At 44.6% G+C, this 26,403-nt stretch overlaps 7 protein-coding genes across 7 annotated transcripts; 3 read left to right on the top strand and 4 right to left on the bottom strand.

Moving 5' to 3' along the window:
- Positions 1-636: 636 nt before the first annotated feature.
- Positions 637-2,273, bottom strand: F5891DRAFT_1186092 (uncharacterized protein; the record flags this gene model as incomplete). The annotated part of the gene is made up of 8 exons (XM_041366644.1): positions 637-757; positions 811-965; positions 1,026-1,217; positions 1,279-1,417; positions 1,465-1,655; positions 1,708-1,816; positions 1,868-2,008; positions 2,059-2,273. 8 exons carry the CDS (start codon positions 2,271-2,273, stop codon positions 637-639), a joined length of 1,263 nt encoding a protein of 420 aa, XP_041228526.1.
- A 10,023-nt stretch (positions 2,274-12,296) lies between these two features.
- On the bottom strand, positions 12,297-13,108 carry F5891DRAFT_978398 (uncharacterized protein; the record flags this gene model as incomplete). Its single annotated transcript, XM_041376789.1, has 4 exons — positions 12,297-12,466; positions 12,603-12,653; positions 12,697-12,874; positions 12,944-13,108. The coding sequence occupies 4 exons, from the start codon at positions 13,106-13,108 to the stop codon at positions 12,297-12,299; spliced, it is 564 nt and encodes a 187-aa protein (XP_041228527.1).
- Positions 13,109-16,607: 3,499 nt separating this feature from the next.
- F5891DRAFT_948406 (kinesin motor domain-containing protein) lies at positions 16,608-17,227 on the top strand (the record flags this gene model as incomplete). The annotated part of the gene is made up of 2 exons (XM_041374804.1): positions 16,608-16,984; positions 17,008-17,227. 2 exons carry the CDS (start codon positions 16,608-16,610, stop codon positions 17,225-17,227), a joined length of 597 nt encoding a protein of 198 aa, XP_041228528.1.
- Positions 17,228-18,106: 879 nt separating this feature from the next.
- Positions 18,107-19,894, top strand: F5891DRAFT_1186095 (uncharacterized protein; the record flags this gene model as incomplete). The annotated part of the gene is made up of 4 exons (XM_041366645.1): positions 18,107-18,488; positions 18,559-18,596; positions 18,659-18,735; positions 18,784-19,894. 4 exons carry the CDS (start codon positions 18,107-18,109, stop codon positions 19,892-19,894), a joined length of 1,608 nt encoding a protein of 535 aa, XP_041228529.1.
- Positions 19,895-20,309: 415 nt separating this feature from the next.
- Positions 20,310-22,090, top strand: F5891DRAFT_978400 (uncharacterized protein; the record flags this gene model as incomplete). The annotated part of the gene is made up of 10 exons (XM_041376790.1): positions 20,310-20,371; positions 20,481-20,668; positions 20,915-20,939; positions 20,997-21,026; positions 21,167-21,221; positions 21,368-21,416; positions 21,603-21,634; positions 21,754-21,826; positions 21,893-21,943; positions 22,029-22,090. 10 exons carry the CDS (start codon positions 20,310-20,312, stop codon positions 22,088-22,090), a joined length of 627 nt encoding a protein of 208 aa, XP_041228530.1.
- A 1,545-nt stretch (positions 22,091-23,635) lies between these two features.
- On the bottom strand, positions 23,636-25,455 carry F5891DRAFT_948423 (uncharacterized protein; the record flags this gene model as incomplete). Its single annotated transcript, XM_041374806.1, is given in 7 exon segments — positions 23,636-23,789; positions 23,823-24,270; positions 24,336-24,649; positions 24,710-24,860; positions 24,915-25,010; positions 25,023-25,076; positions 25,110-25,455. Coding segments are annotated over 7 exon segments (1,563 nt in total), but the record flags the coding sequence as incomplete, so codon positions are not given.
- Positions 25,456-26,035: 580 nt separating this feature from the next.
- On the bottom strand, positions 26,036-26,260 carry F5891DRAFT_893135 (uncharacterized protein; the record flags this gene model as incomplete). The annotated part of the gene is made up of 1 exon (XM_041373325.1): positions 26,036-26,260. A coding segment is annotated over one exon (225 nt), but the record flags the coding sequence as incomplete, so codon positions are not given.
- Positions 26,261-26,403: the final 143 nt, after the last annotated feature.

Below are 26,403 nucleotides of genomic sequence, written 5' to 3' on the forward strand. Positions count from 1 at the left end.
ATCTACCCAATGGCATTTGTTGTGTTTAGTTCCGTCAATCGAACCTAATTAGTTCAAGGCTGCAGTTGGCCTTTTGAAGAAGGGGGTATTCCATATCAAGAAGTTTCGATGATTGATCACCATGCTGCATAACATACTCTCATTCACGCAGTTGTCACTACAATTATTCAAAAAGTAAATGTTCTTGCCGCCTGAACTGCACTGGACGTTTTAATAGATCAATTTGCACTTAGCATGTTGAATAGTATGACATTATGTTGTCAAGCAATCTTCTTTAGTTTGAAGATTGTCAGTGACTTCCTCAATCAAGGGTATTGCAATTGGAACACTTTCGTCGGCTAAACATCAAGCCACGCAACACATTTTTGTTCACACAGTCATTACTACAGTTGTGTGAAAAGCAAGCCTCCCTGCTGTTTGGCAGCATTAGACACTGCAATAAATGCAGTATTGATTGGTATGTTGGACAGTATAAATACTGCTGGAAATCATCCATCATAAAATTTGCAATTAATCAATTATTGTAAAGATAAACAAAATTAGATTGATATGGACAGTACTCGAATATGATGCATTAGTGGGCAAAGGAACGAGAACGACAAACAGAGAATAGCAAGAGGGAAGACAAAAAATGATTTACTCCGAGTTAAAGGTGGCATCCTCCAGCATCCTCCTCTGTTCGGCTAGTGCATTGACGGACATGTAGGATACAACCTCTGGCATCAAGTCCTCATGATGGTTGGTTCCAATTTTTTTTCTAAATGGTACTGTTAATTATTGGTACTTGCTGAGCAGCGACAAAAACCTTACCTGGTCCACCACTCCAGGAGTTTATCTACCCTATGTTTCGTGACAGGACCAGGCACAACCTCGAAATAGTCCATGACATTATTCCAGAATAACTCATAATCAAAATCGCCGTCCACAGTGAGCCAAGATGAAACACACGATAAAGCAAAACAAACCTACCACTCAAAGGTTAGATGCCAGAAATCAAATAGTGCATAATGACATTTACTACTCACTTGACAAACAATGTAAGTGATGGCACGAGGTGTCACCTTCTTCATGCTGATGATGGAGGCAACACAGGTTTTAACTTTAGCCTGATCTGATTTCCGCTGAGCACACCTATTATTTTCAAGGATATCGGCACCATCGCCATCTCTGTCAGCTTCCTTCGCAGAAGAAGGCAACGTAAAGATGGCTTTGAAGGCCTAGAGTGCCGCCATGAGAAAAAGGGTATTACGACTACATTCCAAAGCCATTGTGACTCACCAGAACCAGAAGCTTCGATTTTAAAAAACCCTCCTCAAGTTTATCGCGGTTGAGTTTATCTTTCTCGTACATGAACAGTGGCCACAAATTTTCCGAGACAATGTAATCTGTTGTTCTGTCGCAAATACTGGCCTTGACGCTAGCCCAGTATCAGTGTCCTGTAATACGAGAAAAGCTGATACTTACCGGTTTTCATCCCAGTCCCACTCGGCGGGACAAAGTAGCTTCCCACAAATGTCACTCGCAAAGCCGTGTGAATGTTTATCGTCAGGCTTGATCAAAGGAGACAGGCAAAATTCTTGGTTGACCCAGGCAGCAACAAGCTCCTTGAGACTGGAGGTATTGTCACCACATGCCGCATCTGCTCCTTTCTTAAGCTATAGAACAATCAGCATGCAGCATGAATGCTGTGCAAATGATAAGCCAGACCTTTTTTAACATATTTTCACATTCTTCATGCTCAAGTTGCCTGAGCTTCTCGTGCAGCCATGGTAGCGTTCGTGCGAGTTCAATGTATCCAGATTGCATGTGATCTTGTCTGTGTGATTGGATTAAAAGTACGGTACAAAACAAAAAGTCAAGGACCTACTCCAGCATGGCCTGTGAGTCATCTATCAGATGCAAACTCTCGTATCTGCGATCATTCTCAGCGATCAAGTCTTCTAAGCTAGAGTACAGGACAACCATGTGGCGAATTGCCCTGCCTTGTGCAACATAGTATGTTGTCTTTCTTTATAAATAGATTAACACTAGCCCAAGTATGCAAGACAGTACACTTACCTCTGCTTTGTCCCTCTCTCCTGTCGCAGCATCTCAAGCTCTTCTTCTAAGGCGGCAATGTGGCGCTTTGCCCTTGCGTTGGTAGAGGTAGGGATGGGCTGAGAGGGATCCACGTGTACAAGAGATTGGGATTCGCCGGGAGGTGATTCACCGGACTCCAACCTAGACTCGGAGGAGTGAGGATGACCAGTGAAGCTGGGAGGTGTGGTGGACATAGTGTGGACTCAGGATGAGAGAGCAGTATGAGGTGAAGGGAACAAGTAAAAGAGTGAGGTGAAATGAGACGGGAGGAAAGAGTGAGGTGAAGTGAGATGGGAGGAAAGAGCAAGGTGAAATGAGATGGGAGAAAAGAGCGAAGTGGGGGATAGAGGAGATGGTCGTGAACCTGAGGGTTTTTATATGTATGTTCAGGGCTTGTTGACATCTTGACCCATTGCATAGATACCTAATGAGGTGATTACTATAGTTGGCATAGAGCAGTTGTACTAAATAATAGACATACTTTTTGCGTACTATGATATACCCTCATCACGCCATGATGCGGTGAGAGTCCTTTGCTCCATTGCGAGGCGGACATCATCAAGTCTGAAATAGTAGGCGATAGTATAGTTGCATTTGACAATGGATGCACCTAGGAATGACCAGGATGCAGCTGATATGCTTGGACAACCACCCGCATTGAAATGCACAGTAAATTTATGATTCTCCTTCTTCTTGATGCCTCCTTAAATCTCAAGTGCCCCTGTCATGTGTGCCTCAACGTATAATCAACCAAGTCCAGCTACTCAAAGCACTTACAATGATGCAAGAGTAAAAGACACCAGTTAATTTGGAACGGGTCGACCACAACCAACTTTCAGTACCTCCGGATACAAATATGCTATCAACAAGACCCAGCGCAAAATGGAAACTCGTTCATGTCGCCAGAGATGGAAATGCGAGGAACAACAGAGGAGTGAGGAGTGAAATACTGTGAGTAAGAGACTCCGAGTTGGCGGGAAGGTCGAGAACACTTGAACGATTCTGGTTTGGCTGACAAATCATTCTTAGTCAGTAAACTGAGTTGCGACTGCAGAAGACACCATTTGCAATATGTTCTTAAGGTCTATGCCACGGTACATCATTATACATGTATATACATGTGTAAATATCATACTTACTACTTGCATATAATGATACAATGAAAAAAATGAGACAGAACCTCTAGCAGGTTCGAGCACCAGGACAGGGAGCAAGGGGGCGCTGAGAGGACCAGCAAGAGCTCATGCACAATGACATAGATAGGCGCAGGGACTCAGAGAATGGGACAGGTATAAAAGGATGTGGGGGGATCATGTGCGTGATAGGTTCCCCAGGACTTTGTGGGCTGGGTGCAGTTCGGGAGGTGTGCTTGAGAAAGGTATCTTCGCCGCTGTTTGTGGTCTGGATTGTGATGGTACTGGTATGGCACCCACCAGCCCACATGTTGGAGAGATGAGAGAGGGCTTGCCTGTGCTGGTGCTGGTGCGGGCGGGAGCGAAGAAGGAGAGTTGGGTGATTGATCAGAAGGAACAGATGCTTCCCTCGCTCTTTCACAAGAGAGCATAGGACAGGTCTCAGCCTGCGGCCCATGTATCTGGTCCTTGTTGCTGCTGTGTTAATTAGGCTTCGAGACAACAAAAGTCTGTGTGTGTGCGTGGAAGCAGGGGGAGCCAAAGAAACGAGAATGAGAAGAAAAGTAAAAAGACCTGTAACACATCTGCTAGAGCAATGATGCAATGACCAACTCCAACATCTCTCCGGTCTCCACTTTTTCAGTCTCAAGAGACTCCAGGTCGTCATTCAGGAGAGTATACCAACATGTTACCATAAGCTAAACAGTGCCAGATAGTTCAGGTACGAGGTTTTTGCAGGACAATGGAATTCAGGATAATGTAGTTGGGCGCAGGAAGGGTATCATGACAAGGCGGCAGGTGGAGCAAGGGTGTGGTGAACAGCACAAACCTACAATGTTGAATGTACATAGTACATCAATAAAAAAAGGTTTGTAATGCAGCAACAAAAGACTCACCAAGACATACAAAAATATTTTTTCATGTGAAGCTAGAAGAGGTTTTTGCGATGTTATTGATGCACTGACATTGTACTGGTAACATTGAATGTCGAAGCATTCAATGATGCATGATGCAGGACGGGTCAATGCAAGTTTGAACCAAGTGCCACAGGGACAGATTCAACCCAACATTCAACTACAATGAATCTGATATCATGACTACAGTACACGAACACCTGAGGCCTGAGTTTCGGTTGCACTGGTAAGAACATCAATAATAATGGCTTTTCACTTCCACCTGTACTCACAGAAGTTAGAGTGTTCATTCCCCAATAGACGTTGTTGGAATTGAGTGACTGAGCAAATTGTAAGCAGCACCGAGAATCATGATCATATAATCAGTACTTAGTACTACTAGTGCTCAAAGAATACAACTTGGTGCATGTATAATGTACGTATGTGAGTCCCCTGTATCGCCACACCCCCAGCGAACAAATAAACAAAATATGCAATGTGACTGGTAAAGCTATATGAAATAACCAGATTCGGTGAGGATACAAGCAATGAAGTCAAACGAGGGACAACCAATATCTTCAAGCAAAATATCAATGTTACTCTAGCATGTTAACCAACCCACAGGCTTGTATTCCAGCATGACATGACTGGCCTTTTCAACTTTCATTGCCCAATCATCAACTTCTTGTTGGAGAATCTGCAGAAGTTGAGTGTACTGCCGCACTCGGTTCTGTGCTGCAGCATAACTTGCATAGACTGTATCAATAGTGTAACGAGTAAATAGCTCGTTTGCATGCTCATCATCCTCAAGCATTATCTGACTCATGCTAAGTCAGTGCTTGCACAAACTTATGCAACAATATGACTCGCACCAAATACGACTGCAACTCTCACAGGCAGCCTGACATTTCTTTTTTTGAAAGTGTGAAAAGGGCTAGGGATTGGCAAGGTTGACGAGGAAGTTGTTTCTACTGACATGTTTAGGTACAGGTTAAAACGAGTTAAAACTTGGCATCAAACAACCAAAAATATTTGATGAACAGCTTCAATCGGAGCTATGCGGTATTTTAAACATTCCATTAGAGGAAATTACCTTTTAAGGCCAGTTCCTTTAGACAGGCGTGAGTCGTGTTACTCACTAACATCATAAATTTTCACCTTCAAATGGTTGATGTCCAAAAGTCTATTTCAGCTAGAGTGAAACTTGAATGCGTATCTCTCCACCACCTTGGATCAGTTTGTGTTCTAGATTTCTGCTTCTGATGGTCGCCGTGTCCTTACTACGCTGCAATGCAATGGGTTGTTTGTGGGCAAAGGATACAGATGCTCGTGGACTTAGCAGGCATCGTGCTACATGCAAGTACTACCAGAGGGCTAGCACATTAGCTACAGATAAAAGGCGGCAGCGGGCAAAGGATTTTATTTCAACATCAAGGAAATCATTGACCTCATACCGGCCATCGCAGCTACTCACTGTAAGTACTAATATGTGATATTGGTCACTGAGAACTCCAATATGGACTTATTGAAACCGCCACTCAAACCAATTCAATTCAAAAAGGGCCAACACCCCAAACCCATAGCCTGTTGCGAATGCCAGGTACCTACTAAGTCTATGAATCCAGCTAGCGGTACCACACATATTGGCCCCTCAGCTGTTACTATATTACAGGACACAGATTTTGAGATGGAGGATGCCATTGAAGAAGACCATGGAATTCCAGGCATGCATCTTTGTTAACTTTGTCTATTGTCATACATAGTACTCATGGATCGCCAGCACACCCTGGGCATCATCCCTCGCGATGTATGTTTGTACCAAGGAACTTTGAAGATATTATACTTCCCAACGAAGATATGAATTCTCTCGTGAATGATCCATCTATTGTGACCGGGATTCAGAAACCATCGCAGCATAGAATCCAGCGAGTCCTTTTGACACTACGTGACACTCTTCACACAGCCTTTAACATGATCGGACTCTCTCGACTATATCCTTGGCGTCCATCATTCGACCCGGATAAATTTGTTCTATCTTTGCTGCTAGCCAGATCAGCTCCCATAATTACCAATGTGCACGATGCCCAAGGATCTGATTCATTTCCTGGAGTCTCTGAACCACCTTATCCCTTTGCCAACATGACTATCTATCGTCTTATGACATGGATGAACTCTGGCAGCCATCATAAGTCGCAAGCTGAAGTAATGCGACTCGTTAAAGAGGTGATTTTAGCAGAGGATTTTAACCTGAGGGATCTGGTTGGATTTTCCATCAGGAGGTGTCTGCATGCACTGGACAATGACGGAGGCAAGGGGGCAGTCACTTTTCCTGATGATTGGGTTGAGACAGATGTTCATATTGATATCCCTACAAAGTCGAAGGATGATCAACCCACACCATTTACCATCATGGGATTTCATTATCGACCACTTGTAGCTGTCATTTGTGCTGCATTTGCCGACATTCAAGCCAACACATTCCATATTTCTCCTTTCAAGCACTTATGGAAGGATCCCCTTGACAATCACGAAGAACACATTTTTGACGAGCTCTACACCTCTGATGCCTGGCTAGAAGCTCAGGACGACCTGCAGAGGCAGCCCAAAGAACGTGGTTGCACCCTCGAATGTGTTGTCGCCAGACTCATGTTATTCTCTGATGCAACTCACCTTGCAAATTTTGGAACAGCTAAAGCCTGGCCTCTTTACTTATACTTCAGAAATTTGAGCAAGTATGTACGCTCAGCACCCACATCTGGTGCATGCCATCTTTTGGGGTTTTTGCCTTCAGTATGTCGCTTACTTACTAGTATATCTTGTGACCCTATCAATGCACATCCTTTTCAAGCTTCCAGACTGTGTCAAGGATATTTTGAGCAATCTACCTGGGATATCAAAAAGCGGAATCGCAGCTCTCAATGTGCATTGTCGACAGGTGTTATTTCAGGCTTGTTGGAATATCTTATTGGGTCCTGAGTTTCTTCATGTGTACCATCATGGAATCGTCCTTCAGTGTCTGGATGGAATACTCAGAAGAGTCTTTCCACGAATCTTCACTTATTCGGCAGATTATCCAGAGAAGTGCGCTCTTTATCTTTTTTATTTCACATTGATGAGTAATCACTGTTCTAGGGTTCTAATAGCAACAATGAAAGATATGGGTTCTTGCCCGTGTCCACGGTGTCTCATGCCAAAGGCCTCATTCAATTTGTTGGGTCTTTTCAGTGACATGCGAGATCGCATAGCCAATCTCAGAGCTTACTCTCTTGTGAGGGTGACTGAGGCTCGCAAATTCATCTATGGATCTGGGTATACTGTTAATGGCTTGAAAGTTCAGACAGTCCTTGGAGAAGGATCATGGGTGCCAACTATGGTGAGGACTTCGGAATGAATCGGATCAATGTACTATCTCATTCTCGACCAGAACATGTTTGTAGAAAAGCTTGGTCTGTTAGGATTCAATACTTTTCGCATGCTCGTCATCAATTTCATGCATGAAATTGAGCTAGGCACATGGAAAGTGTTGTTTACTCATCTCATTCGTCTACTTTACGCACTTCCTGGTGGTGAAGGTCTCGTTGCACAACTTGACAGCAGGTTCATTGACATTTGTCTTTCTAATTATGAAACTGATGCTATTAAGCTTAGATTTCGTAATGTTCCATCATATGGCAATGGTATTATTCGCAGATTCACGAATAACACCTCGGAAATGAAAAAAACTTGCAGCACGAGATTTCGAAGACATTTTACAGGTTTGTCTTGTTGCTTCTTGTGCCAATCTGTGTCGTTAATACCCATACTAGTATGCTATGCCAGTCTTCGAAGGGCTTTTCCCAAGGGACCATGATGTCATGATACAATCGCTTCTGTATAGGTTTGCACATTGGCACGCCCTCGCGAAACTACGGATGCACTCCAACACTACTTTATCGGCTTTGGGTGAGACGTTCAAACAACTCTCTCGTTAGTTGCGCAAGTTCAGTGACTTCACATGTGCCGCTTTTACCACAACAGAGCTACCAAAATAAAAGGCTGCTCATGAGTGCTCAGGTCCCAACAATCCGGACACTGGAAGTAACGGTCGAAATACTAAGAAGTTCAATTTAAACACATATAAATTTCATGCCATGGGAGATTACATGCGATCTATCCAGCTCTTTGGAACAACGGACTCATTCACCACGCAAATTGTACGTGGAACTCTGTCAAATTCTCTTGACTCATCATAATTTCGGGCCAGGGAGAGTTGGTGCATAGAGCGCTGAAAGTGTTCTATCCATTGACCAACAAACTAGACACCCCGTCTCAACTTGCTCAGCACGAGCATTGTCGATGTATCCTTCGGCGCATGGCGGAGACAGGACCCAATTCATACGTTAGCAAGCAGACACTGACTGACTCGCCTGGAGATCTCAAGGATCATCACTATATACCAGTGCTTAACCACAACAATCCTTTATATATTTTCAGATTTCTGCAACAGCATGATAACGATCTAGCTGTAGCAGTAGGTACTAGTACTCTCCGCGTTGTTCATTTTGCTTATGATAAGTTGCAGGGATTCATACCAAAACTCAAGGATTATATACTCTATCGACTTCGAGGGTTAGATATCAGTCACTGCGATTATACTTTTACCGATGACAAGTGCAATATGGTCATCATCCCGGACAACAAAATATACTGTGTCCGAACAATGCAGGTATGTCATGTGTATTACATATTTTGCTAGGATATGATCTTTCAACTTCACAGGTACATTACACGACTTACGACGGGAGTACACATCCTGACATCATGGTCCTATCTGGGGAAACGAGGCCTTGTCATCCCTATTGGTATGCTCGTGTTCTGGGCATTTATCATATGGATATATGGCTCAATGCTGAAGGTTCGATGAAGAAACACCAAATAGAAGCTCTTTATGTCAGGTGGTTGGCACCCTTGACTGACTACCGGTCAGGGATTCACTGCGCTCGACTCCCGCAGGTTGCTTTTGTTGAAGAATCCGACCATGATGCGTTCGGTTTTCTTGATCCCGGTCAGGTCATCAGAAGCGCACATTTAATTCTGGCTTTTACTTATGGCCGTGGAACAACTTCTCTCCGCCACGGAACATCATTTGCGCATCAAAATGATGAATCGGACGATTGGGAAGCACACTATGTTGGAATGTATGCCCCATTCTCCATCTCATACTACTTACTAAAGCTGTTAATCGCCCAGATTCGTCGATCGAGATATGTTTATGCGTTATATGCACTACGGAATAGGCCATCCTGCTGCTGTACGGGAGATGACAAGAGACTGCGCCAATGCAGAGCTGGCCGACAACCCCCAAGCTCAGAGGACAATATGAGTGATGAAGAGGAGGTTCAGGAGAGCGATATTCAATGATGCGAAGGTGATGGTGAGGGTGAAGGTGATGAGTGCAAAGACGAAGACGAGTGGGATTGTGAAGAGTTCAATGAGGATGATCCTGAGCACTGGGAGATGGAGGAGGATGAGGATGACCATCTGTCTTTTTGAATAGCTTGAGTTGTATACCGGTCCTGGTGTGTTGGTTTTATGGCTTGCAAATTGGAGCAATGATGAGACTAACTTATTTATGCTTGATCTGTGAGTTTAGTATATGACTTTGATGCGCTTCTAAAACATTTATCTGCGCTTCTCTCCTTCGAATGATCGGGTAGGGGCGAGGTCTTTGCTTCTAATAAGAGATCACCCTCTATTCATTACTAACTTCTATGACTCATCTACCTAGTTATTTCCCTCTTGCTACAAGCTCTCTCATTCCACCTTCAACAATCTATGCACTTTCGACACAACTAGTCTAACATAATGCTCAGGTGGAGTCACGCGCATTGCTTCCGGGTAAATATGTCTGTCACCTCTTACACTCACAACGACTCTCAGCAATCATATTGGCTGCATGACTTGCTGGTTATCAATAAGGATGGCTTGGCTATGTCCTCCTTGCAACACATGGATCACAGGGAGCACATGCCAGCCTTGTTCCTTCTCAATGTCTCTAATCCCCAGACTCATAGTATTCTTTGCCATCGGTCTCATCTAGTACTACTAACCCAACCTTGCAGACAGCGGCATGCAGGTGTTCTGTAACTTCTGTTTGTCACTTGATTCATTCACATGTTGAATTTCTACGTCTATGGATCAATGATCTGACTACTCAATTTGCGAAAATATGGGACATCATCATGTCATTCGCCTTTCCACATCTCCCTTGCCAACTACCTCTAACAATACTGTGTCATATCATTTCACAATGCCTCATCTTGTGTTCGACCACTGTTGGCCTTTCAACTGATAACAAGAACTCAGGCTGTTGAACTCGATCATCTTCTTACTTTTGTATTGTCGGAAAACTTCAGCATTTCTGGGAGCAGGTACTCGAGTACAACCCCCCACCTATACTTGAAGCGAGGACAAGTGATTCATTGGTGATTTTCTTTCATTTTCTCTCAGGATCACTGACCCCTTGCTGCTAGATATCTTGTTTGTTTTCTCACGCACCTCCAGTACCAGGAACGGCACCTGCATTGGCACCAAAGGGTCTTTATCTTTATGGCGACATTGGCACAGGAAAGACAATGCTCCTCTTTGTCATATCCCGTATTCCGGATCTACATCCGATAATATTCCCATGCCTCATCCGGACCTTCGGATGTGCTATCCATGTCTCCAGTACCCATCCGGATCCCTGCACCTCTGCACATCCACATCCGCATGTCCACATCCAGATCCCTTATCCTTCGCAGCTAGCCTGCATCATTCATCCTTGTCCCATCGCCCTAATGCCACATCCTATATATCCACGCATCTCATCTGGACCATATCCGATCCGGTCCGATCCGATGTATAAATCCGCTTCCAATCCGATATAGATAAGCTTCCTAATTCATTTCCTGTTCTTATAACGTTATACACAGCCTATTCAGTATTTCCTCTATTCCGCTGTTTCGGTTATATCTATTACCGGTATGCTTACTGATCCATCAACCTATGTTCATTTCTGACTTGCATTTGTTAACCTTTGCATATGCTTCATACATAGCCTCAGACTCTGCTTATTGATCCTTCCGTTATTTCTCTTAGTATATAAACTCGTGTATATGTCTTGTAGTACCTCAGTCTGAATATCATATTAGTCCTCGCACTAGTCTTCACTCTAAGTCCTCATATCAGTTCTAGTCTTCCAACTTAGTTGATATCCATCTCAGGCCTAGGGAGTTTCTCCCTAGGCCAGAGCTCCGCTCATCCGAAGTTCTGGAAGTTCATCCGGAACTTTCCCGTGGTCCTCCAGACCTATTCTGCTTCGGACTTTGTCCTTGCAGCCTTTCCTCTGTTTGCTTCTACTCAGGACAAGTCCTGAGTAGCCATTACACGTATCTGTATTAGGACGAAACCCCATTGTAATTTCCGGAAGTTCCTCCAGAACTTTCCCGCACTCATCCGGAAGTTACTTGTACCCATCCGGAAAGTCCTTCCGAAGTTTCCCGCGCCTTCGGATGTCCTTCGGACGTCTTCGGACGTCTTCGGACTTTCCTCGGACACCAATCTGAAATTAAGGGCACATACTCGGGTAAGGGGCGCAGCGCACGAGCTGAAGCCAAGCCCCTCAGAATCAGTCCTACCCTTTGTGCATGGTCTTAACACTCTTTTACCAAACACTGCCCCCTTTTATCACACGCAAGCGTCATGTGCACTTCCACGCCTTCATGATCGATGCACATAAACACAGACACACTATTAAATTGCTCATGGGACACTCTGGTGGCGATCCCATCAGTCCTGTTGCACGGGACCTGGCAAAGGAGGCATATGTGCTATGCTTTGATGAGTTTCAAGTTATGGATATTGTGGACACCATGATTCTGAGGCGTTTATTGGAGGGCTTGATGGATCATGGTGTAGTTTGTGTAATCACATCTAGTAAGTGCGCATCCAGCTTTTCATGGCAGTATCTTATGATTGACTGTCACACAGTCGACACCCTGACGATCTTTACAAGAATGGAATTCAACACTCAAGCTTTATACATAGAGCTTCTCAGATCGCGCTTTGAAGTGATGGACCCAGACTCAGGAACTGGTACATACCCAGTCATACTCTTCTGGTCTCTTCCGGTGTATGTATGATCTTACAATTCAATTTCATGTTCATAGTATTAGTAAGACGTGGGAGTCTGAGTAACTCCGGGTGATGGTGTCACATCTGATGTTCTCCGAGCTTCTGCTCCATTTGTGAAGTTCACCCAGGTCATCTGGCCTCCTGCAAGTTTCTTCTCCACCTTGGACTTCATCTCACTTAGGTCTGCTGAGTACGTGAGCTTCCAGCCTGAGATGGTGTGTTACTCAATATTGTAGTCTGCTATGTATCTTGACGAATTGTTCACTTCAGGCACCATCAGTTTATAGGATATGCTGTCATGCAATTCAAGGTTATTTAGCACAGCTGTTGCTTGTATTCTCACAGTTGATCTTTTCATCAAATGCAACAGGTGTTGATGCGTCAAGGTAAGTTTCTGTATTAATCCATGATTCTGATCATGTATACTATCTACAGACTTCCCTTCAAATATTGTGCGACTTTGCCACTCCTATAGTTCATCTTGCTGCTGCAAACGGCCACACAAGCGTCGTTCGCATCCTTCTTATACATGGCACCCATCCTGATCGTCCAAATAAGCATGGCATCATCCCTGAGATCATTGCCCATTCGATTAAGTGCTCTATTGATAATGCTCTCACCCCCACAAGCGCCACTCAAATAGCACTCTTTGTGAGCTCAGGCTCTCTTGAATAAGACACTTACAACCTCAAGACTCGCCTTCGTCTGGTTGTTGCCCATCTCTCCCTCATGAGTATGACGAACAACCCCAGTCTTTGCTCCCAAAAGCCTCGTGTCACCCGAGATCAGCAGGTGCATCACCTGCAGCAATAATTTCTTCTTCACGCCTCTTACCCACACCACTCTCATTATCTCCGCATGAGACACCCACACATGACCTCACCGTCGCAGGCTAGAAATTAATTTATGCACGCACTTCCCCGGTGTAACACTCGGGCTGGTGTTGGACACGTATCTGGTGATAATCATGTTTTATATTCCTCGACACACTTCCAATCTTCCGAAAGTTCCGCGCACTTGTCTGAGTCGTCTGAAGGTCATCCGTCCATTTCTGAGGCCTTTTCTAGCTTTTCCGATCCTCCATACCATGTCCTGTCCTTGTCCGTTTGACTTCGCTGGTGCATTTCTCATTTGATTATCTATTATTGATTATGTCTAGGGGCATGTACGTCGAAAACCCTTGCTAATATGTATAGATATGCTCCTCGTGCATTATTACATGTATATCTTCATAGCGGCTTGCCTTGTGTTTTATTACATTTCAGATGTCTTATCTCGCTACAGTTTTCACCTATGCAGATTCCGGACTTTCACGTTGTAGGATATATTCTGGCTCGCTAGGTACTTGCAACACACTTCACTTCCCTTGCTTCGAGTCATAGTTAGTAGTTGTCACTTCCGTATTATTAGTACTTCACAATTGATCTTTGTTCATTTGGAACAATTGTTCAGCTTCACTGCTGCCATTTTGCTATTGAAATCCTTAAGTCTTTCAACAGACTTCGCTAGTTGTACTATGCAAAAAAGTTCTATACTTCAATAACCGCTGTATTTCTTTACCGGAAACCTTGCTGTTTCATCGGAAGCTCGCCAGAAGCTTCGCACAACCTCGGACCTTCGTTTCTAGACATCGGACCTATACCGGACGCTTTGGACAACTCATCGGACACTCCGGACTATTCTTCGGAACTCTGAACGTACTAGAGGTATACTTTCCTTCTCTCACCCTCGATCTTAACAAGATATCCCTTGCAATTTATATCAAGAGATAATCCTATAGGCAGTCTCTTGGGACAAACATCTCACTCACACTTTGAGTCTTAAGGTAACACCTTTAGTATAAGCCCACTAGGAACCTACTCTTTACACCGGATCCAAATATATGACATTGTTCCACCAGTTCCTCGTCCACACTCAGCGAAGAAACACCGTCCAAGTCAACAGCCCCTGTGAGGCCGAGCATACTGTGCATGCACACTGGCTCAACTCGCAGTAGGAGTGATCCATTGTCTTACCTTTGTTTTTCATGTGTTGACACTTGATGTAGGTGCATCTAACAAAGCAGATAACACTGGACGACGGATGGCTTCTGTTGATTTCAGATTCACCGTTCGCTGGCATCGCGCAAACTCTGCTGGCCACCACAATTGGATTTCAGTATAACAGATCATGCAATTTCCAACAGAGTCCAGCCTCATTTGTGCTGGCATTCGCATTTGACATTGTATGTCTGGATGTGATGTCATGAAACTGTTTAAGGACTTACCATGTTTTTTTTTACTTTTCTCAGGATGCTATTCTTCATGGGGAGAACTCTCTGCCTTCTGCCAAAGAGCCACTATTGATCCTTGATGGCAATGATATTCTGTACTTAGTACATATTTCCTGCTGTTTATCATCCGGCTAATTGACTCACTTGAGGCAAGATATCATTTGGATTGATTCCTGTGTCTTTCCATGACTCCCCAACAGTCTACTGTATACAACTATGCTGATGTGCCGGTCTTGGTTCCTAGAGGCAAGGACGATACTCTTCAGAGGGTCGTGGAAGGTCACAGAAGGGTACATAACTCTTGTAGCTTGCATCTAAATTCTATTAATAGCATCTCGCTTGATTGTAGCTATGGATCCCATTTGCCTCCCTCATTGTTTTGACTCGACTTTCCCCAGGTAATTGCCTTCCCACAACGAAAAGCAAGAGTACCCGTCAAGGTAAAATTTTCACTCGCTCAAGCGAACAACTTATGGAAACATGATGATAGAGCCTCAAAGATCCAATGTGGCGCAATATTTGCCTTCCAAGATTCTAGAAATCAGGCTCTCAACACCCAAATCATGTGTGATGTGGTCCAGGGTATCCTTGGGAGATATAATAAAACTCATTCCATATGAAAGCCTGTTGATCTAATATTTTACAAACCCAAATCAATATAGCAGTTGGACTTTTTGGAGTCTTCTCCAAGTCCCACTAGTACTATGAGCCAAGGAGCATTTGATGACAGGTTAGCATGTCAGCGACCTCTCAGAGCTGCTGGTACAATTGATGTAATTAGGACTAACAACCATGCATGAAAATATTCTTCTGGGTAGTGTGAGCAAGTTGTTGGTCTACGGTACATTGTTTTGGTTATGTAATGAAATTCATGTTTTCACTGAGATCAAACGAACCATCATTGATCGGATAACAGAGTGGGTTCTAACATCTCCACATTATGTCGTCATCCTCCGGTGCTAGCTGCTACATTGTTTTCTTGAGGTCTGGTAATCAACAAGCATCTTTAGAACTTTCTTATGGACTTAACTGACCACTCATGTTGCACTTGGTTAGCAATTTAGTCATAAAACCTGAGTTCGAGTCAATATAAGAGCCTATGCCTCGTGTTGACTCGGACTCCTTCCATCAATTCTTCAAGTTGTATTCGCAGAGCAGTGGCCATGGGCCCATGTATGTGCATGTTGCTCAATAGTACTACAATCATTGACCTTCTAGTAGCAGGAAAACCCATGAAGTTTCAGATGGTCAACCCATCGAAGGGTCGTCATAAATGATGCCAGATTGCTCTTAAACTTGACAGGTTTGTCTATCACAGTTTCAATAGTCCCCACACAGGTGAGCTTTCTTTCTGTTTTCAACTACAAGTTTCAACAATGGTGTTGATTCCTTTGCAGGCCCCGCTATCCATAACAGGGTGACAGCCTCCACTTCACTCCGTTCCAAGGACAGGCCTGAGGTCGAGAGTCCCGTGAAACGTAGCTCAGAACCATTAGTCAATGTTGACTTGGGTTGTGGTTGTCATGCCAAGTCTCAGTCAGATGCAGTTGGTGCGACGGCTGCGGTTGCGGCTACTCCAATGTCAACCATGATGGAATCATACTTGGATTTGATGGACTTTATAAAGTGGCCGGAGGAGCACTAGCTATTTGTCTGTTTTCAGGCGACTACTACATCTATGACCCAAGGCTCACGAGTCTTCCTTCTTTTTCCACTCGTTTAGTATTACGTTCACTGAGTGCTCTCAATCTGTTTATGGTAAATACCTCATTTGGTTAGCCACTTGTTTCCGCCGCACAACTCCCAATAGACTCAGTTTGTTCTTTTGTGAAGTCCCTTCGACCAGGGTCATCATGCAAACTCGTGACAGCTTATTACATCGCCTACTTGTACCAGTTGCTTTAGATGATCGAGCATTTATCAGGGGCTGTGAGGTCTCTGGTACTAGCATAAGTCACAGTCCCAACTTCGAATTCTTTGGCTTTGATGACCAACTGGGCTGTATGCCAGTGCACTATCGTGAGTAAAGGAGCTTCTAGACTTTCTTGCTTCGCTCCTGCAGGATCCTCACAACCTATGGGAAAAGATGATCCCGCGGACAACCAAGCTGGCCTCAAATTTTTTGATGACGCTAGCAAGAAAGGTGTTTTTATTCAGGGTCTTGAAAAGACAGCTGTCAAAGACGCTACAGATTCACTTGCCCTCCTCACAAAAGGTAGCCATCGTCAGCAGACTGTAGCTACCAAATTCATCAATCACTCCAGTCGTTCGCACTCCATATTCATAATCGTTATTCACAATAAGGAGACATCCTCCATGGGAGATGACCTTCTAAAGGTTGGTAAGTTCAACATCATTGATCTTGCAGGCTCGGAGAACATCGGACGCTCTAGAGCAGAGAATAAAAGGGTCAGAGAAGCAGGCATGATCGACCAAAGCTTCAACTTTGGGCCGTGTCATAAACACCCTTGCCAAGCATTCGACACATATCCCTTATTGGTAAGTGTGTTCGATCTATGAGTCATAGAGTTACACTGATACATTTGAATCACAGGGAATTTAAACTCACCCGTCTCTTACAAGACTCACTTGGCGGCCGTACAAAGATGTGTATAATCGCCACCATCTCTCCTGCTCGTTCCAACATGAAAGAGACCCTCTCTACCCTCGATTATGCCATCTGCAACAAGCCGTAGATCAACCAACGAATGCCAGGAAACTCTTTGCCCAAAAAATACGTGGCCGAGACCGAACATCTTAAGGCTGACGTCCTGGCCGCATGCAAGAAGAATTTTTTGAAGAGATCTGGAATAAGCTCACTGTGGAACAGGAGCTCAGTGAGACGGAGATGGAGGAGGCTAACTTGAAGAAGCAAATGGTGATTGGAGATTGGAGAGCGAGAAGCATGTGGCACTATTGTCAACACCAACACCAAACAGGAAGAGGAATTCAACGAGTTGGCCAGCATCATAGTCAATTGATGAGTGAAGTCGCCATACGTGGCTTGGAAGCCATAACCTTGTTTGAGCAGAGAGGTATGGCAGAAGGGAAGAGGATGCCATTATATGTCATCATCCTAATGCATCATACTCCAGTAGTCCCCACTTCACTCTTTTCTCCCGTCTCATTTCACCTCACTTTTTTACTCATTCCCTCCATACATTTCTATAGAACCTCAGTCCGCGTGGCATTTGCCGAATCACTATATTGAGTATATCACATTTATTGTGACAATGCCTCCGTCACACTAGTCTCATTCCCAACATTCTAGGGCACATGAGAATGTAGCACAGCCACATATGCGGAGTTTCAAGTCGGAAGCAAAAAACATGTTCAATCTGTGTGAGTGTGCCCTAGAACGTCTGGTGCATTTCGTGTAGAAGGGGGTATGTTGTATCATGTGTGCTATGAAACGTGCTCGTCATCGTGTTTGTTGATATACCAATTCAAGTGTCTTCGTTCCGCGTTGACCTCCTTTTGTTTTGGTGTATGTTTTTTTGCCTCCGCTTTCAATCTCCACCTGCCTAGGATCTGGAGTCAAGATTACCGTCACACACTAGTGCCACTGAACAGTCATGTCGACTCTGACTGTAGCTAACACTAGCCATGCCTGCCATACTCCCCATAGAAACTATGAAACTACAACTAACTCCACTCCACAGGGAACACCTCAACCTATGACTTGGAATCCAAAGGCTGGAAATGGCCAGCCGAATCGTTATCTGGTGAAATCAGCCACCCCAGTTTTCAGACCGCAGCTGGGTATTGCAACTGAGTCTACGACAATCACCTCTGAGTCAAAAACATCCTTACCAATTGGTATCCGTGAGACTGAAAAGAACAAGATGCCCAAGCTACCTCAAGCTTCTGCTGTGGCTATGATCGGGGCAAATCCTTTGTTTGACCGTGGCTCGGATGATAACAATCTGCGTCATTTGAATCATCGCCTTACCTCAAGTATGTTGTACGAGAATCAATAGTTGACCATTCTGATCAATATTTGAAGATGGGTGAAGGATACTGAAAGAAATGATCAAAAGGAATTCAGAGACTGGCCATGTCATGGTGTGTGATAGTATTCTGAACCAATTCAAGGCCGAAACTCCCATGCTTACCAAATATTACAGGAATTTCACAGTGTCGAGGTGCGGGAATACAATATGTTACAAAATGTGTTGGAAGAGAGGGGCCGAGTAAGACCCAGGTGCGTACATTATGCTGTTTGTGGTGATGTACTAACTGGGAAGTCAAGGCTGACTTACGACTATATCGAGCGCCTCCTCCTTGTCGACATGCCTAGTACCGTCCATGGAGTGCCCTTCACCAAAATCAAGGACTCCTTCGCTTCTACGTTGCAACTTCTTCCATACAATCACAAACTCATCTGTTCGGATGTCAACATGAACTTAACATTGGAGATCCCGGGTAGATCAGTCATTCCCAATATATGTACCAGTATGATGAAAGCAAAAGGGCTCGCCAACGAGCTGCTGATTCCGCTCATCGGAGAGTGCGCATGCTCAGTCACTGTAGCCAGCACCTTGGAGAGAATGGGGAGGATCATCAGAGCTCATCTGGAGGCTGCTGTGGCCATATTAGCGATAGTTCAGGAGGTGAAGGCAAACCAGTGTCCACAGGTGGGCTCCATCGCGTCGGAGACTCTCTCGGCCTCAGAGAGGCCCATGGTCCTCAAGCAATTCATCACCAAAGAATTCACACTCGGTGAACCTGTCAAGATCACAGGGCATGACTGGTGTCATCTTAGTTCGGTTGAGTATATGGTATGGATCAAGAAAGATGGTGAAGCACAGATAAGTATTGATGATCACGACGAAGAGTACATGGCACATGGCATACATTTTTTTTTCAATGTCGAACAATCAGTTGCTGATTCGAAAGTTTCTGACTATATCCAGATGCTGTTTCCTGAGATCAGGATGGACGGCATCGTGAACATGCTCCGTCGAGGTTTGGAGAAAGTCAAAGACATGTTCATCAATTTCACTCAATGGCTCGACGAGACCATGGACGTCACTTGGCTTGAAGAAGCTCGAGCGATGTTCTCAATTGATTGGGACGATACTGTCTCGTTGTTGAATGGCGCAGTACACTCGACCTCTCACGCTCGATACGTGAGTTGGCACGACAATATTAAGGCCGAAACTGAGCCCCAGCAGATAGGAGCTGGAAAATGTACGCGCGATTCCTCGTATACCCCATCTCCCTCCGAGTCTTCGGCATCAGACACTGACTTCGGAGAAACATCTACAATTTCTCGTGGACGTCCCAGACGCAAGCAACATCCCGCCTCTCAACCTCCTCCTCGCAAATCTGAATTCTATATTCGGAAACATCGCATTTAGCGGCCGTGCTTCATGACTGGTACTAGCAGCAGCATGCATTGAGGTGAAGGTAGATGAAAATATTGTATTACTTCCCCACATATCAGTACTGTATACGAGTACTCACTTCTGTGATGATAAAGTGCTTAACCATGACATTCGGTCCAACTGATACTACTATGTGTGACACATCTGAGTGGCCACCGCTGTCATGGTGTCTTGAGCCTGTCACAGTGATCCATTTGCTTTTGTTCTACCTGCACTCACCTAGTAATATAAATTGCATTTGTTTTGTTGGAGTCATGGGTCTTCAGACAAACCTTATGACGGTGCGAAGTGCGCAACAACTGACTCGGAGGGCTTGCAAGGAGGTTGCTACCAGGTCGAAAGTGCTCTACTACTCCATCACCAACTTCTATTTCAATGGTGAATAGTGATGTCCCAGTTCTCGGGTAATATCATTGTGGCTTGTATATCCACGAACCTTGTCATCCGAATGTGAGTCTTTCCTGTCCTTGGTGGTTACTTGGTCTCATACCATGCTCAAGATGGACCATTTGAAAGACCAGTCATTTTGTCTGTCTGTTCAAGGGACTCATGACTCTAGGACACTGGTTCATGATGATTCTTGGTATGCATCCCACATCCGTATACACACCAGCGACCTGACCTCTCTTATCCCTCCACAAAAGCAGACTCAAAATAAACACAAATCTCCTCATCACCTTTTAACTTCTGAATTCTGCGGATTCATGATTGTGAATCCCACATATTCAGCTGCTGCGTCCCTGTATGGTAAGTCCCATCTGGTCTTGTATCAAAGCACGGTACTTAAGATTCATGACAGCTACAATATTAGACTTTGTACTGTCGAAACTAACTATCTTCAGCTATCGGTGCTCCTCTTCATTGTCTCTCGTCACGATCATCCATACCCAAGGCATCATGCTGTATTTCATCGTGTTTTTTGCTGGTGTCCTTCTGGCCATGCATTCTTTTCTTTCTTGTGTCGTGTTCATGTTCATGCTGAAGTATGTCTAGATATTTTCTTGGCTGAACCTCAATTGTGAGTGGCGACCACGTGTCCTGAGGTGATGTTGATTGATTGATGGGGTGATATTAGATCTCATGAATTTGTTTTTTTCTTGGCCTGGTACGTTCATGTCGAGATTCGATCTTGTCTTTGGTTCTCATTGACGGGGAACTGTAGCAACTTGTGTCATGTATGACACCCCTCCTCTCCCTCTCCCTCTCCACATCTACATCCACTCACACTTTTGCACAGGATTATAGCATCAAGCTATGCAATGATTCCAACATTCACCACGCCTCAGAGTACAAACCACAGGTAAGCCATCTGATCCATTCTACCCATGACCACTCTCACATGGTGCTCGTCAGAGCTCCCATGGATATGACGGAGGAGAAATCGAACATGTGGATTGTGACTCACGTTTTGTCTGAGTGAACATGGCGGGCAATTTTTCGGTTTAGTTTGGTTGTGAAGAGAGTGTTGATTCAATCGGGTGGGAACTCGTGAAAGGTAAGTTTTATCATTGCTTGACATTTCTTGTCCTCAATGATTTTTGGTCTATTCTCCATGTCCATGACATTCATGCTATGTCTCTTAAGCTGCCAGCGGTTCTTCAGGTTGTGTGCGCGGCCATACTCAAGTTACTAGAGGAACATTCATATGGTTATCTACTTGGCTGACTACTAGTGCTTCTAGAATCTATGTTGGTCCTGTGCTCAATGCCAAGCGTACATACGCATACCTTTAACTCCAGATGTTCCAAGCCCTAGTCATCGCTGTCCAAACCCAGTCTCTCTGTCACGGCATCCAGTGAATTTCATATACTATCTCATGTTATTTTATGTAGATTTGGAACTGGATGCTTGCAGCAGAATTTGACACTCAATTTTGTTTGTGTTTCCTATCAATTCAATCATACTGTGTGTGTGTGATTCCTTTTCATGTGTGTGCCATTAGCTCGTACTGGTATTTGTGGCTGCATTCAGTAATTTCATTTGAAGCAGCACACGAATGTACGCCTGTTGATCTGTGCCAAAGTGAGTGTGCTTTGGGATGTCTTGAATGGCATTGCAATTTGACACGCAATTGATTGCAACTGATAATGCTCAACTGTGTCAACAGAAATACACTCCCATCCCTTGCTGCTTGTGGTGGTGATGTCTCACGAGTTTGTCACGAATTAACATACAATGAATCTATCCTTGCTGGCTAGTGCTAAAATGACTTTCCTTTGAAAAGCCTTGGATGATATTTGATTACAAGCAATGACCTTCGGTCGTTGTGTTCTATTTTATATTTGCTGTATCTGTCTCTGTCCTCATTCTTCACTCCTGAACATAAGCACACATATTCTGACAGTTTTTGACACGGGACAGTGGGGTATATAGTTGACCACACGCAAAAGGATCAGTTCTGAGATCTCGAATTGTGCGAGAGAGCGTGAGGCCTTGACATCCATTGAAAGTTGTCGCATAAGCCAGTCTTGAAGGGAACTGCTTGCGATTCACTATCCAGCTTGAGCGATAGGGGTGGAAGGAAAATGTGATACGTGGGATACAGTGGTTCTTGAGGTTGTGGAACAGTTGGACTTCAATGAATCGACGATGTAGGGCAGTTATTCATACACATGCAATCCTCACCAATCCTTTTTTCCACTGAGAGGTTGTGTTGTATGGCAGCATATACAGTTTATTTTGCGATCCAGTCGATGGGAAGGCATTCCGGGTGCAGTAAGCGTGGCTGAGTAGTTTGATGTTTGTTTAGGAGCGTCAAAAGGTGCGTGGTCCGCTTCTTTTGAAATGTCTGAACTTAGATAGCAATCTTGGCATTTTTCAGTTCTCATTCAATGCATTATCATTCATTACTCACAGTAATCACCAGGTAGAGATTCCAAAATTTTCTCATTGAATTGGCAAGAGAAAGGCACAGTCAAGGCACGCGCGAGCATCCGCCAGGCCATGCGGAGGGGAAAAAAAGCACATGCTTTGTCAGTGCTGGAAGAAAACTGATGAAAAGCAAACCTGAGACAGATGAGAGCGTGTGTCCAGAGCTGCACAGCATGACAGGGTGGACACAATTGACACCGAGCCGGCGGCTATTCGTGCTTATATATGTTAGATAAAGCATAAATGATATTAAGTGAGATCGCTCAACAACAACAATAAGTGGGCCATCACACCCCTTGCTGCTTGCGGCAGTGATATCTCATGGCTTTGTCATGAACTGAGACATGAATCTATCCTTGCTAGCCCGTTCTAAAATGACTGTCCTTGGGAAAGTCTTGAATAACCTTCTAATATGAAGCACAAATGATATCAGGTGAGATTGTCCGACAACAACAACAAGAAGGCACTCGCATCCCTTGCTGCTTGCATTGATAATATCTCACTGACTTTGACACAAACTCCTCTTGCCAGTCTATAGTCATAAGTATACATGACTAGCTAAGAACAAATCTGATTTCTTGTAGTATATAAGGTCATGCTTGGCAGTAAAATAATTGAGCCCTCGTGTAATTCTCACAGGCTACAATGTCAAGGACTCAGGTGTTCACTGATGGTGTCGCTCTCTGAGTGTTTGCAGTTAAAGTGAAACACGTCCACTGACAAGCCAATGCCCTCGAAGAATGGGTCATCCTTGACCATTTTTGAAAGAGTGCAGTTGTTATTGAAGAAGATGTGGTCAGGCTTCATTGAGTCGTTACCTGCATAGACATTCTTGATAAATTGCTAGAAGGGAAGCAGTAAGATTATTTTTAAGATCAAACCCAAGGAAACAATGGCTTCTACATACCACAACACTCGCCACTCCCTTTGCCCCAAAGAAAGTCTGCATGCAATGATCATGCCACATGGTGCAACCATCAGTTGTTCATTGTGTGTCCTTCAGCGACCGGACATTGCTTCCAGTCTTCACCTTGTGGACTGTCCATGACCAATGTTGACAGCAGGAGTCAGGTCACCACCATCGACAACAGGTAGTGCTAAGGTACCCGTCTCATTGAGCTCGTATTCTTCTTCAGCATCTGGCAGGTGTAGCATTGAGATCTCGACATCCTGACTGATAGTGTTGTTAGAGTGAGCAACTCTAGCACAAGCAAGACGTTCCTGGAGCTGAAACCGAGACTGCCCATGCAACTCATAGGTTCCCTCAACATTTTTATGATCTGGCATTGAGCATGTACAATGGCCAGGGACAACAGGTAGGTTACAGCCAATAATGGAGCACGTGCCATCATAGCTAGAATGAGCTGGACAGAATTGGTGGTGGTTGTTCGACAGTGGAGTGTGGCAGTTGTGGACTGCACAGCATGGGTGACCAACGGTTACGCCATCGACAACCACGACAGAGACCTTGTGTGTGGCTAAAAATACATAGTAGTAGGTCAGCTACTAGTACATGTCATCGATGTTACAATACAGCACTCACTAACACCTTGGTCATTGGCATACATTCGAGTACACCTATTACAGTAGTGCCGATGGACATCTTCAAAGCCATACAATTGAATGCGGTGATTCCTATCTATCATCACTTGCGTGAACCAGTCCCACTGGTTGCCAGTCTGAGGAACAGTGAGGGAACACATGTGGCGCTTGCGGTCTTCGAGTAGTGTAGTGATTACAAATGCATTCCAGACGTGGTCACCAGTAATCTCAAATTTGACAAGATAGCCGTCTGGTGCACATTTTCCCTGTGAGAGGCACATATTGTATAGTTGTGCGCAGTTTGTTGCCGAAGTCCTGGTGTGCGATCTCCCATGTCAGTCTCGATAGATTCATCTAAGCCAAAAAAACAATTACCATGAGACATCCATAGCCATCTTGAAGAGCTCAACCACATCTTTCTCCATGAAGACATGATCCGTAACCTGGATGGTCTCGGGCTGTTTGTCATAGTAGGTCCGAATACCACCAGACATGGTATAGTTGTGGCGGTAATCAATCTGACAGTCTGGAAGGGAAGAGATTGAGGAAGAAAAGTTAGAGTGTGAAATGTAGTAGTTACCTGTGCAGTAAAGGTGTACAGATTGTGCAGCACATGGCCCATGTGCAAGGATGAACAGGACAACATTTTGTTGCTCGGCCTTCTTCAGGGTCATGGCTTTGATTCAACGGGGGCAGTCAGGCTGGGTGCAGTATTGGGTTGGTGGGTAAAGGAGGTACTCAGCTAAAGGTGACATCAGTCAATAACAAGTGGGACAGTGCGTGAACGTACCAAATCCCCTCCGTGGTGCATCGGTCACCCACACTGAACTGAGATCCTTGTCAATGGCACCATGCCATATGACATCTTGTAAGAGCATCCACACATCATTAGCTTGCACTGGTGAGATAGAGCATGCCGTGGCAAGGAAAGTGTTGAAGGCAGGGGATAACACAGGCGGGGGCTCAGAGATGGAGGCTTGAGCCAGTTGTACGAGGATTATGTCCTCTTTGAGACGGCTCGTGATACTAATGAAACAAAAAAGGGTAGTAATAGAGTTACAGCTAGTAACATCAGGCTGGCTCTCGAGATGTTGCAGTAAGCCATGGAAAGTTCCCATGCTCGGTGTCTCGAGTCGAGCGTCGATGCCTGAGGCCTGAGTACTGAGTGTTCGATCTTGATTATCAGTGGACTACATCACTACTTGAGATGGACAGAGCCGGGCATAGGCGGTTGGACTGGACAGACCCGTAGACCACCAGACCCGGACTGCCGGAAATTCAGATTCCCAGACTTTCTGCTGCTTCGAGTGTGGAGGGCAGCTAGGCATGTGGAACTGTCTGAAATCATGTGAATAATTAAAACCCAGCACAACCTTATTCCCCTCACACTCTCAGCAGTGGCTGGAAGATAACATTTGTAAACATTATCAGCCACAGTGGTTGAACCATCGGAATGCGAAATTTATTCATGGAGAATGAACTTAGAGTTAGAAAGACCTAGGCATTTTTTGTATTAGACAATCAAACAAGTTTGGTAACTCATCCTTTACTACTAGCCTCTCAAACTCTCTGTTGGGTTTAATAATCTGTTTGGGGCTAACAGGTACCGCTTGGTACTTGAGCGCATGAATAGCCTTGGGGTATTATTCAGTGAGTAAAAGTTTTGCAGTCCAGATCCAGACTCACAGCAAAATTTGCAGGGGTTGCGGTCTCACTGCTTATCGAAATAGCTCGTATGCCTGCCCTGGCGAGTGACGCTGCATTCTGCTTGCCAAGCATATTCAGAGGTGTGATGACAATTTGTATACCTTGACAGAATAACAATGCTATCCAGAAACCTAGTGTCTTGCCCATTCCTGTACCTGCAGTACAGAGTACATCATGGTCGCCTTTCAGGAGTGCCTCCGCAACCTTCAGTTGCCATAAATAAGCTCTGACTGCAAATTTTTCTTGTGTCACAATCTGGATCTGAGCTAAGGAAGGAATATCTGTATTGAAAGTGAGAGTTGGAATAGGAGCAGCCGAAGCCATTAATGGCAAACACATGTTGCTACGTCTACATAGCACAA

The sequence above is a fragment of the Suillus fuscotomentosus genome, assembly GCF_016647785.1.
Source record: "Suillus fuscotomentosus strain FC203 chromosome Unknown F5891scaffold_15, whole genome shotgun sequence".
Taxonomy (NCBI): Eukaryota; Fungi; Basidiomycota; class Agaricomycetes; order Boletales; family Suillaceae; genus Suillus; species Suillus fuscotomentosus.